Source organism: Orycteropus afer, unplaced genomic scaffold (assembly GCF_000298275.1).
Source record: "Orycteropus afer afer isolate SDZICR_OR568_19922 unplaced genomic scaffold, OryAfe1.0 scaffold00124, whole genome shotgun sequence".
Lineage (NCBI taxonomy): Eukaryota > Metazoa > Chordata > Mammalia > Tubulidentata > Orycteropodidae > Orycteropus > Orycteropus afer.
In genome coordinates this window covers 1,601,773-1,614,471 of record NW_006921711.1, presented here as the reverse complement: position 1 = coordinate 1,614,471, position 12,699 = coordinate 1,601,773, and the positions used below count along the sequence as shown (strand labels likewise).

Genomic DNA, 12,699 nt, shown 5'->3' with positions numbered 1-12,699 from the left:
GAGCTTAGTCTTATTGGTTGCCCCTTGTAGGTAACTTTTTGTTTTTCCCATGCTGCTCTCGTGATTCTTTCTTTGTCTTTGGTTTTGGTAAGTTTGATGATGATATGTCTGGGTGATTTTCTTTTGGGGTCTATCCTGTCTGGGGTTTCTTGGAGTTCCTGAATGGATATATTTTCATCTTTCATCATAACAGGAAAATTCTCTTCCAACAAATCTATGACAAGGTTCTTTGTGGTTTTATTTGTGTCTTCCTCTTCTGGAATTCTGATTACACGTAAGTTATTCCTTTTAATGATATCCCACATGAACGTTAGGCATTCCTCGTTTTGTTTTGATCTTTTTTCTGATTTATCCCTTTCCATTGAAGTGTTCAGGTATCTGCCTTCAATGTCCCTAATTCTGTCTTCCATCGATTCAGTTCTGCTCCTTTGCCCATTCAATGTCTCATCTACTTCTGAAAATTCAGTACTAATCTTCTACATTTATGTGTGTAGATTTTGTATCATTTCTAATTTTTCATTTATTTTGTCATTTTATTCTTACATTGTCTTTTGAAATTGTTCTAGGTTTTTCTCTGTGTTTTCCTTGATCTGTCTCTTCATTCATTGAAGATACCTAAATACAATTCTTTTGAATTTCTTATCAGGGAGTTCCAATGCTGCTTCTTCCTCAGGGATGTGTTTTGGGTCTGTATCCTGGTCCCTTGTTTCTCTTGCTTTATCTTGCTTCTTTGTGTGGACTGTGATGCTCCGTTGTCTCCGAGGCATTATGACATTTTTGTGATTATATTTAATTGGTGATTGTGTGTTGGAGTGACTTGCCCATGATTTTCGTTTTCTCTGTTTTGTTTGTATGTTATCTACGCAAGCAGGGTACTTGCCAAAGCAGGTTTGTATCTGTGCTCCTTTATTTGCTAGTAGTCAGCACTTACACACTCACCACCTGTCTCCTTTCCTTTGTCAGTCTCTCATATGTCCCTACCGCCCTTGACAATCAGAGCCTATTCCTAAGTCCCTGGAATCCAAATGAGGATGCTGTCACTTTAAAATCCAAAATGGTTGCCACTTGTAAGTATTCAAAATGGTCACCGCTTGTAAACAATCAAAATAGCTGTGCCATCTGGACAGTGGAAAGTCAACAGCTCAGGTTGTCTCCCGCCTTGCTGTTTCCCTTCCTAGTCATAGGCCACCAGCAGTCGTCCCTGCAGCCCTTGGTGACCAGGGCTGATCTTTAAGTCAATTCTCAGGTCCCAACACCACTTGGAACTATTCAGGCTGTTGGTCCCGTCAGAGTAGCTGACACTCTGCAGCTTCGACTGTCTCTGTACTCACTGTTTTTGTTCAGGTTTTTCCACTAGTTGGTGCCTAATCCACATTTGTATAGTTCTTTTCAAAGCTCAGGTCTCCAGGATTATCTTCTGTATCTCTGTCAATTGGTTTTTCTTTTCTTTGTTGAATAGAGTCTGTGTCACTTGTCTGCCTATTCCTCCATCTTACTGGGAGTCAATTCATTCCATATTTCAAGACTGGACAGTAGATATGGAGAGAGATGATACTTCAAGTATCAAAAGTTAAATAATGGTGTGAAATACTAAATAACCATATTGAAGATTTCTGTGAAGCAAAAGGTGATGTAATTCATCTCTAGTTCTTTGTTCTCAGGGCACAAGCACAAAAATGAGTAAGACCTCATTCCCTGATGTTGAAAGCTAGATTAGCAGTCTAAAGGTAATGCGTTTATACTTCTGAGATGAATTTCATGTACATCTTCACAAGAGCCTCACAAAACAACTCGGAGAAGTAATTAAGGCAAAGAAACTCAAGTTCAGAGATTGGTTGTTGAACTAGTTAGTTTAAAGTAATCATGGAAAATGAAGTCAGGTCCTGATTTCACATTTTCTGTTGGATTACCTGCACTCTCCCTACTTCCATGATCTACTTATGCCTCAGTATCTGAGCTATCAAAACCACTCACCCTTGTTTCAAAACTGTTCCTTCTTGACTTTCCCTGGGGCAACTGTTTAACCAGTCATCAAAGCTTAAATCTCCAAATCAGGTTTGTATCATCTCTTCATATCTGCTATTTTCCTTCTATCCACATCCAGTCACCACATGGCATCCAGAGTAAATTTGCTATTTCAGCACTTGAACAGAAGAAGCAAACAAATCATTCATTGGATGGCTTTTAAGACTAAAATTTTGATTACAGTGGTCGCCCAATCTTTGCTACTCTTCCCTTTGTTCTTTACTGGATCAAATTCCCTTAATAGGCCAGAATGGGTCTTATATACACAGAGTGGACATTAGAAGTGGGTTTTTGTGTTTGTTTCCTTCTGTATTTCAAGAGTTGTCACTTCTCATGCCTGTTGATGGCTCCCTTTCCCATGAATTATTTTGCTTAATAGTTCCTATAATACCTAATTATGTGGATCATGTTTAGTTGATAGTTAGACTTGCTCAGCCATATTTTAATCTTTAAATTTGCCTCTCTCATAAATATTGATTTGGGTGAAGAGAAGGGCAATGTACCAAATGTGAGTGACCAATATGGCAGCATTGAGGATGAGAAAGACAGAGAGAGTTACATGGGCAGTACAAACAACAAATATGAACCCCTTTGTAAATACAATACTGAGTTGTTAATGAAAGCAAATATGGGTATAGGGACGGATAGATGGGTGAACAAGCTAAACAATTATGTATGTCTAAATGGAGAGTGTATCCAAGATCATATACAGGGTTGGCAGAAAATGGGCCTCTCGAAGAGTATGAAGGGATGGACACTGGGAGGAGGTAACTGTGGGGAGGAAGTGGGAGGGGAGCTGCTGCATTGTAAATTTTGGTCAATGACATGAGACAAAGTATATGTGAACTGCTGTATGAAAAGTGAATTTACTCTGTAAATCTTCACCCAAATCCTAATAAAAAAAAAAAAAGGAAAAAAAAAAAAAATACTGCTGAAAAAAAAAAAAAAAAAAAAAATTTGCCTCTCTCAAGATGGTAGAGAATAGGACAAAGTACCATGATATCCTTTTTCTTCCCTTGCTTTCCTAGCTATGGGAGGGAAATTGTTGGGTTCGGTTTTTGTTATTGTTGTTGTTTGTACTCTCTTCCTGTCATGCACATACACAATTTTTACTCCTATTACTATACTGGTAGTTAGGACAGGGGACCAAAGTTGCTTAGGTGTTGTTTTGTTCTGTTTTCCTCCATTCTTCATTTCTAGCAGTAGTGGCAAGAGAAATCAAAGCAGGTGAAATTTAAGATGATCTCACTTAAGATAAAGTTTGAAATACTGCAGAAGAATCTTCATTTCTTTTTACTTTATAAGGCAGTAATTATTTGAGATATATATATTTTTACTAATACACTAGTAAAGATATATATGTTTACAGCATACTGGTAAATACCACCAAATTCACATCAGAGTGTAGTAATGAAATTGATTTTTGATTTTGAATTACTTTTTATTTTCCTGCACAAGTGAGCCTAATACTGAACTGCAATGCCAGAAAGTATTTTGAAGTACAATAACCCAAGAGAAAACAAATATGGCATTTTGTTATGATAATAGTGACTGTAGTCACTGTCTGCATTAAATAGATTATATGTAGCAAAAGCATAAAGAAACTAGAGGTGAATTCATTGTTTTAATTAAGCATTAGCTCATTTTTGATGTTATACTCCATGTCTCAATTAGACTTTTCTGTTATTGTTGTAATATTTTTTCCTTCTAAATTTTATTTATTTTGTTGCTGTTGAGAATATACGTAGTAAAACATACAGTTCCTATTAAAACTTTTTTTCTTAGTGTTTTTATCATATTTTCTATTTCTGCTTCCAACTTGCAGTGTTTAAAATTCAGTAAGATGTTAAGAGATAAGCCAGAAATGTAGACTATTACAAAAGCCTAGGAGATTTAGTTAATCTGACCTAGATGTTCTTTTGATGATTGAGATTCATATGTGAAAACCATTCTCAGTTTCAAAATGAAACGTAGGCATATCTGCTGTATAAATCAGCTGTCCTGACAGTGATGGGCAGATTAATCACCCCAAACAGGAGGAGTTTGCCATATAAGTTGTGCTATTTATTTATTATCATTGGCATTTGGATCAGCAATAATTCGGAAAGTTGCAAGTGAATGTCGCCCTTGCATTTTGACGTATTCTAAAGAGGATTTTCTACGGTTGTTTTTAGTGACTTTCTGTATGCATTGATGTTGGTTTCATTTTCAATATAATGCATATGAAACAAAACAGATAATGTGAGAAAATCCATAGTAGAAATTGTATTCAAAGGTAAATAGTAATGGTCTTTGAGAACATAGTTCAGTGGTTCATTTATTCAACATTTATCTCATGTATCCCCAAATGTGAAAACTTCAGACAGTCAAAACAAGGACTCTCATATAATTTCTGCTACTGTACTGCTTTTGCTGTTATTCTACCCAATACTGCAATATGTTAGTTTCTTTTTCAGTTCTTAATTTAACATTGTACAGTGTTAATTTAAATCATAATTGGGATTTATAAATAGGAGATCATATTCACGGGATAGTTGTTTTTATCCACAGAGCTGAGTGGAGAGAGCAGTACAGGCATCCTCAGAATGTAGCAGCCCAGGCTAATGAGTGTGTAGTTTCCTTATTGTAATGCTGTGAATGAAATGTAGCATTTAATGATGAAGCCTCTTACAGATGGTGAAAATTCTGTATATACTTTGACATATCTTTGGAATGATTTCTCTTTTATTCCAGTATCCAAAATTATGAAATAATTACTTTGAAGCCAGAATTATTGACTGAACCTTAGCAATTCCTAATTGAAAGAGATATAACCTATATCTCAATTATTGAAATAAACAAGGAGTATGAACAAGTACTTGGCTTGTTTTACTCTTTAAACATTTAATTTTAGGTACTAGGTAAGCATTTGTGGTAGTCATTAGAGTACTTGTACCACTGTAAATTTGGCAAAGCATGTTTCTTTTAAAATTCAAAGCCACTGGTTTATTATTGAATTGTTAACGATTTTTTTTATAACAAACTAATAATTTTTGTTTCCTGAATCTTGAAATTTCTGAAGTATGTATATGTGTGTTTTACATGTTTTGGAGTTACTTAGTTCATTACTTCAGAGATTTATTTTTCAACTGAAGAAAGCTTAATTTTTTCTTAGTTACAGATTCCTTAATTAAGGATTTCTAGAATGAACATTGACCTGCAAAGCAGCAGTTTGAAATGACCTGAATCATCTTCTAGACACAGGTTAAATATAGGTTGCATTTTATGCTCTGTTCTGATCCTAATTAAGGGTCTTTGGTAACTGGGATTAAGTTATAGGTTTCTATTAGTATATATATTTGAGAAGGAGACAGTGAATTCATTAGAAGAAAAGCTATCTGTCTTAGAGGGAAAATTAACTTTTGTTAGCTAAAAGCCTCATTGTGTGCTGTATGATTATTGTATTTTACAGACTCCAGGCATTAGAGCTCGCCCTACAAGACTTCAGTGGTTTTGTGAGAGATGTATTTCCAGTAATCAGGTTTGTGTTTAATTTTTGACATGCTGCATCTTATGTGAGTCTTTGGGGATTTAGCATTATGGAAACAGTATTATCTTGGTTATTTTCAAATAGACAGTAGCTTAGTTCTTATTCTGGGATACAATAGAATTCCTGAAAATTTAACCTGGGTCCTAAAGATTTTAATTTTCTTTATCCTAGTTGTTGGTTAGGGCAAGCTGACCTTGCTTCCTTAGCAATTTAAACCTGCAACCATCCTTAGTGGTTGGAGGAGTTGCTTGATGGAGCCTGGTGGACTTTCTCCTAAATGTCTCCTCCAGTGCAAGTATCCATCATCATGCCAAGTGAAAGCCACAGGGGAAGAGGATGATTATAATGTTTGGGTGGAGGAGTATTTTCCTTAATAGAGTTTATGCTCATTGAGTTCTCCCCACCCTGTTCTCTTCCCCAAGTAACTTTGCATTCTCTACAGTGCACCTTTGTGGACGGTTCCTCAACTGGATAGTTAGTTGTTCATTTGGTATTCTTGACTTCAAAGGTCTTTCAGCCTTTTAACTTTTGCAGTAAAGTTAACCTACCCTTTGGGTAAAATTAATTTGAAAGATTATTCAACTGAGATTTGCCAACTATAAAATATGTCCTTTACAGAATCTAAATCTTATTTTTAAGGTTGAAACCCTGGAAAAATTAGTGGAGCTGACACAGAAGCTGTTTGAATGTGATAGAGACCAGCTGTACTACAACCTATTAAAATTATATAGTAAGTGATCTGACCATTCCTCCTGTTTTCATTTTGTGGTGTTTATTCTGCTAAAGGCTGTGGTGAGAAAAAAGGTATTGCACTTTGAGGAACCTGTTGAAATGTTCAAATGCCAGATCTTTAACAGGCTCAAGGGGAGGCCAGATTGAACTTTGTCACAAAACGCTGTATTGTGTCACTAGACATTGTATTGTTGGTGTTATTGTTATGTGCCGTTGAGTCAGACCCGACTTTTGGTGACCCCTCTTTGGGTTTCCGAGGTGGTATCACTACGGAAGTAGATTGCCCAACCTTCCTTCTGAGGAGTGCCTTAGGCACTATGCTACCAGAGCTCCCAGACATTGTATAATCTTCATAATTTCTTACATTTTTCTGCAGTACTGGGAAGCTAAGAGAACATTTTTATCAGAGCCAAAGAATTTTAAAGGACTTTCTAGAGATACTATTCTTTTTCTTTTTTAAAGATAATGTGATGTTATAACAGTTTGACTCAGTGATATATTACAATCATTTTTCTACATTTTATCACCTATAAATGACTAATTAACTGAAGGTATGTACTAGAATTTACTCAACCAATCTCTTATTGTTCAACATTGAATAGTTTTTAGTTTTTCATATTATAAAGCAACAAACACTACACTATTAAATCTTTGTTCAAATGCTTATGTGTATGTGCATATATATATATATATAATTTTTATTGTGATTTGGGTGAAAGTTTACAAAGTCAAGCACTTGTTTTCTTGAATTCCTAGTATTGGTATTAAGGGTTAAAAGTGACCAACACTTCTAAAGTTTGGATCTCTGTTAGTAAGGTTGTACCAGTTTACATTCTTGAGGCCTTTATTTACAGTCTCTTACAGTAGTTGAATAGAGAGGAAGGGACTCTTAGATGTTTTATCTACATTTACGGCTCTTTTATTTGTGTGCAGGTTTTCCTTCAACATAGACAGCAGTGAATAAGTTGACTCATTAGTCTCTTTGAACTTGTATTTATTGTAAGCATTACCTTATATCTTGGTAGTGTAAACATAAGGCATACCTGCTTTAAAATATATGTACCAATTGTTAGTTGCATTGAAATGCATACTTCATAATGTTATCCTTAAAACTTCAGCTTGAATGATGATTAAAGTCTAGTATACATTGCTGGGGTTGGTATTGAATGTACAGAATGAAAAGCCTTACATTTTAGTAGTATTTGGTTCTTAGAGTATTCATTATAAGCACTGTATTGGAGTGTTAACCCTCCCTCCCTTTTTCATTCATTTTAAAGAACTATTTCATGCTTAAGTTTTTTTTTTTTATTATTGCGGTGAAAATATATACAACAAAACATACAGCCGCAGTTCAGTGACATTGATTACATTCTTCATGTTGTGCGAACATTCTCATTGTCATTTTCCAAATTATCCCACCACCATTAACATACTACATTCAGCGCATCCTGAGCAAAATCTTCTTTCTCCCTTTAAATATTAATTTTAGGCAAACTGAAAAAAAAAAGTTATCTGAATTTATGCATCCCAGTGAGGCTCAGCATTTAAAGTCCCCACAGAAGACTATATTAACTTTTATTCAGGTAAAAACATCTGTGAAGCCCTTACTCTGCCAGCCGTTGTGGTAGGTACTGCAAATATAAAGGTAGTCCTATAGTGCAAGGACACATAACCAAGAATTACAGTTACAGGGTGTGAGCATTAGTAAGCCTGTATGAGATAGAGTGATTGTCTAGGAAAGGGTGAGAGATAGCAGGGCTCACAAATTTCTTTTTCCTACACAGATGAACTTTTTTATTATTTTTAAAAAGAAAAGAGAAAAATAACTTTTAGGTCCATCTTAAAATTTCCCTTGGGGATAAGTCATCTCTGAGGTTTAGTACCATTTTTTTTTTTCTCTTTAATCCCCTCTCTCTGCTCTGTTGGGAGAAAAAGAAAAAAGGAAAATTGTTGAGTCAATCCCAACTAGTAGTGACCCCATGTGTTCCACAGCCAAAGAGGTACAGACTACAAAGACAAATAAACCCTATTACATATACAATACTGCATTATCAGTGATAACAAACATTAATCTACATGTAAATGGATGGGTAGATAGGCTGAATGGTCAGGTATGTCTAACCAAAAAACTAAGCCCACTGCCATCAATTCCAACTCATAGTGACCCGCATTGGGTTTCCGAAGTGGTAAATCTTGATGGAAGTAGATTGCCCAGTGTTCCTTCTGCAGAGTGGCTGGTGGGCAGATGCTACCAGAGCTCCTTAGATGTGTCTGTTGTCTATTGTTGTCGAGTTGGATCAGACTCATAATGACCCCTCCTTGGGTTTCTAAGGCGGTGTCACTGCCTAAGTAGATTGCCCAGCCTTCCTTCTGAGGAGTGGTGGTGGGTTTGAACTGCCAGCCTTCTGGTTATCAGTCAAGTGCCTTAGGCACGACGCAACCAGAGCTCCTACTAGATATGTCTAGGCAAAAGTTAACATACCCATGACCATATATAAGATTGGCAGATGATACTTCTATATATGTAATGTAAATGCTGTAGGAATATATGTGTGTGTGTGTGTATAAATAATAAAGCTAACAAGCTAACAAGGGACAATGTTATGATAACCTCTTGGCCACAGCCAACCACTCTTAGGGAGCAAGTAGTTGGACCTGTGAGCTCGCGACCATGGTCACAGGGGATGTCAAGCTTAATTGGCATAACATACTACACAAAAACATTGTTTTACATCCTACTTTGGTGAATAGCAAATAGGGTCTTAAAAGCTTGCAAGCACCCATCTAGATGCAGCAGTGGGTCTCACCTTGTTCAGAGCAAAGAAAAATGAAGAAAACCAAAGACGCATGGAAACAATTAGTCCAGGGGACTAGTGGACCATGTGAACCTCAGTCTATGTAACCATGAGACCAAAAGAACTAGATGGTGCCACTAGTCAACACTGTCAACCACTCAGGAAGGGATCAGTGCAGGAGATCCTGGATCTGGAGTGAGAGAACAACGTGGGACAAAACTCAAAAAAAAAAAAGACCAGGTTTACTGGTCTGATAGAGACTGATGAGACCCCGGAGACTCTGGCCCCTCGTTACCTTTCAGGTCTAGAACTAAACTGACTCCTGTGGCTTCCAGCCAAACAATAGACAGGCATATAGGGTGAACGTTTACACCAAGTCAATACATTCCTTAGACCAGTCAGTCATAAGAGAACAGAAGAGCAGTATTTGCACAGGGAGATAGCTCAGGAGGCAGGAATGGTAGGAAGAAGGATGTAGGGAAGAGGTTAACTACAGAGAGCAAGTGGGAAGAGAGCTGTTACATTGTGGGGAGTTGCAGTCAATGTCATGAAACAATGTGTATGAACTACTGTATAGAAAATGAATTTACTCTGTAAACTTTCACACAAATCACAAGAAAAATTAAAAAAAAAAAACTGTGCTACGTAGGACTTAAGTTCCTGAGTTTTTTGGAAGCACGTCACCAGGCAGCTGATAACAAATGGGTTGTGAGTGCATGGTGCCTCTGGTGGACTTAAATCTCCACCTTTCTGTCAGGAGCGAACACATCAATCATGTATACAGCTCAGGAACTCTGTTGGGGGCCCCCCTCCAATTTCTTCTTGCTCTGTACTGTCGGTAGTCTGAGGAGCTCTCTGCAGGGTGTAGGTGGTCTCTCGTGAGGCTGGAAGCCAGTGGAATCCATATGTGGAAGTGTACTTTTTAACCTCATTTGTATGTTTCCTATACTGTCTAGTTCTGTAAATAGGTAACCTGGTTCTAATCACTCCAATCTTTTCCTTTCTGAAGAAAAAGCAAAACGTAGCCCCTTCTTCTTCCCCATCTCTACATTTAGCCTCAGATTGTGACCACTACTTAAATATTGATACATAGTTTATAAAACACTATAGATTTGAAGGGAGCTCTGATGGCATAGTCCCTAAGACGTTTGACTTTTAACCAGAAGGCTGATGGTTCAAACCCACCAGCCACTCCTTGGAAGGAAGATTGGGCAATCTACTTCTGTAGTGATACTGCCTCAGAAATGCAAGAAAGGGCCGCTATGAGTCGGATCCAACTCGACGACAGTGAGTTTGGTTTGGGTTTGTATAGATTTGATTTATTTGAAAAGAAATACGGTATATCGTGTGAAATATGTGCTCCTATGTAATTGGAAAATCCATATTTTGGATTGTGGATTTCAGAAAATGCCTTCTTGCATTTTTTTATGACCTGTTCCTTTTCATGTAATTTTCACCCTTGGAAGGGTTGACTTAATTATTTTTAGGTATTTCTTGAAAAGCAACTTCTCTTTCTTTGTTTTTATTTTAAAACACATTAGTTTTCTCATGAATTACGGCATAGTGCAGAAATGTGCACAAAATATTTGTAGCTCAGTGATTTATGAGAGCCAACACCGATGTAGCTATAACCCAGAATAAGAAATAGAAAGAATAAGTCTTTGTGTACCTTTAAATAGTAACTATCTAAAAGTGCTTTCATTTTCCACATTCCATATAGTGTAATGTCCGTCCATGATCTGTATAAGAATTTGCATAATTCAAACTTCCGTTCTATCCTTTCTCGTACGTTTTGGCTTTCCAGTATGAGAGGCTTGCAAAATTAACTCCTGGGACCTACAACAAGCATTTTTATAAGATGAAATAACCCCCTCACCTGCACAAGGAATAAACACTCAGGGCCTTTCTTGGGCACCTCTCTCCAGGTATTTCTCTCTCCTATTATTTCTTTCTTTTTTTCTTTATTGTAATTTGGGTAAAAAGTTAAAGAGCAAATTCACTTTACATACAGCAGTTCACATACACTTTGTCTCATGACACTGACTATAATTTACCCCAATGCAACCGCTCCCCTCCCACTCCCTCCAATAGTTACCTCTTCCCTGTATCCATCCCTCCATGTACTCCTCCCCCTGAGCTATCTCTCCCTGTGCATAAACAGCCCTTTTTTCTCCCATGATTGATCTCTCCAAGGAGTGTATCTACCTCAGGTAAATGTTCAACTCATATGCCTGTCTTGTTTGGCTGGAAGCCACAGTTGTGGGTTCAGTTCCAGACCTGAAGGGCAGCTAGGGGCCATAGTCTCAGTGGTTCCACCAGGCTCTATCAGACCAGCAAACCTGGTCCCCTCCCTCCTGTTATTTCTAATGACTGAATGACTTTCTTGACAAACATTTTCTTATTTTTTAAACACACTTTGAATTTCTTATTATATAAACAAAGAGGTAGTTTATTCTTTTTACACATAAAGTACTATACCTAAAAATAAAGCTGCTTTACATTTATAATTTTCTGATAAAAATTCTTCAATTTTGATTTAGGTGCAGATTTACAAAGCAGATTCATTTTATTCCCAATAGTTCGTGCACATTTGATTTCATGGCCCTGTTTACAATCCCCAACCATAAAACGCTCTTTTTACTCTCCTCCCTGTGACTACCCCTTCCCACCTGTCTATTCCTGTCTGCCCAGCTTTCCCTCTGTGTGAATGCTGCCCCTCTGATGTCTCATTGCTGATTGATCTAAAGTGTACATCTCCCTAGGGTAGGTCGGTGCATCTCCCTGGGCTAGATGTTCTGCTTGTAGGTCTTTCTACTATTGGGCTGAGAGCCAATCCACGGAAGTGAGTCCATTTCTTGGCCTGAAGAGTAATCTGGGGCCATAGTTTTGGGTGTTCTACCAGTCTCTATCTGACCAGTAATTCTGGTCATGTTGTGTTTTTGAATTTTGTGCCACATTTTTACTCCCAGTCTATCCAGGATCTCCAATTTTGATTCCTTTCTGAGTGATTAAAAACAAATCAATTAAATTAAAACAAATCAATTAAAAACAAAAACATTAATACCTGAGCTTTTATTCCACTTCTGAAGTTATTAATGTGTCATTTTCTTCCAATATTTATGGCCATTGTAATTTCTTTTCATATTCTTTTTCCACCATTATTTATTGTACATATAAAACTTGAGTAACCTCCAGTTGCTAAATATTCAAATAATAGAATTGAGTGAGTTCTGCCCATGGCAGCCTCATGTGTGTCAGAGTATACTCCATCGGGCTTTCAGTGGCCCATTTTTCTGAAGTAGGTCACCAGGCCTTTCTTTTGAGGAGCTTCTGGGTGGACACAAACTTCCCCCTTTGAACTCGCAGCCAAAATGCATTATAACCCTACCATCCAGGCACTCAAACACAGCAGTATACAGAGCTAAATATGAAAATGTTGTTTCTCTCCCTATCAACACCCCAACATCCCCACGTCAGAGGTAACTTGGTCAGTAATTGTCAGCTGGCCATTCTTCTAATCCTCTGTCTCTACATTTAGATCCATATATTTTTACATGTTTGCTGTTATTTTAATTGCTTTACCCAGAGATGGGATCATACTCTAAATGATAATTCTGA

The 12,699-nt window shown here is 37.2% G+C and overlaps 1 protein-coding gene across 1 annotated transcript in view; it reads left to right on the top strand.

Moving 5' to 3' along the window:
- LRPPRC (leucine rich pentatricopeptide repeat containing) overlaps positions 1 to 12,699 on the top strand; it is a 146,186-nt gene that overhangs the window by 96,017 nt on the left and 37,470 nt on the right. Inside the window, exons 26-27 of the mRNA XM_007944418.1 lie at positions 5,477 to 5,545; positions 6,194 to 6,284. Of these exons, the coding sequence (XP_007942609.1) occupies positions 5,477 to 5,545; positions 6,194 to 6,284 (160 nt within the window). The remainder of the gene's footprint in view (positions 1 to 5,476; positions 5,546 to 6,193; positions 6,285 to 12,699) is intronic.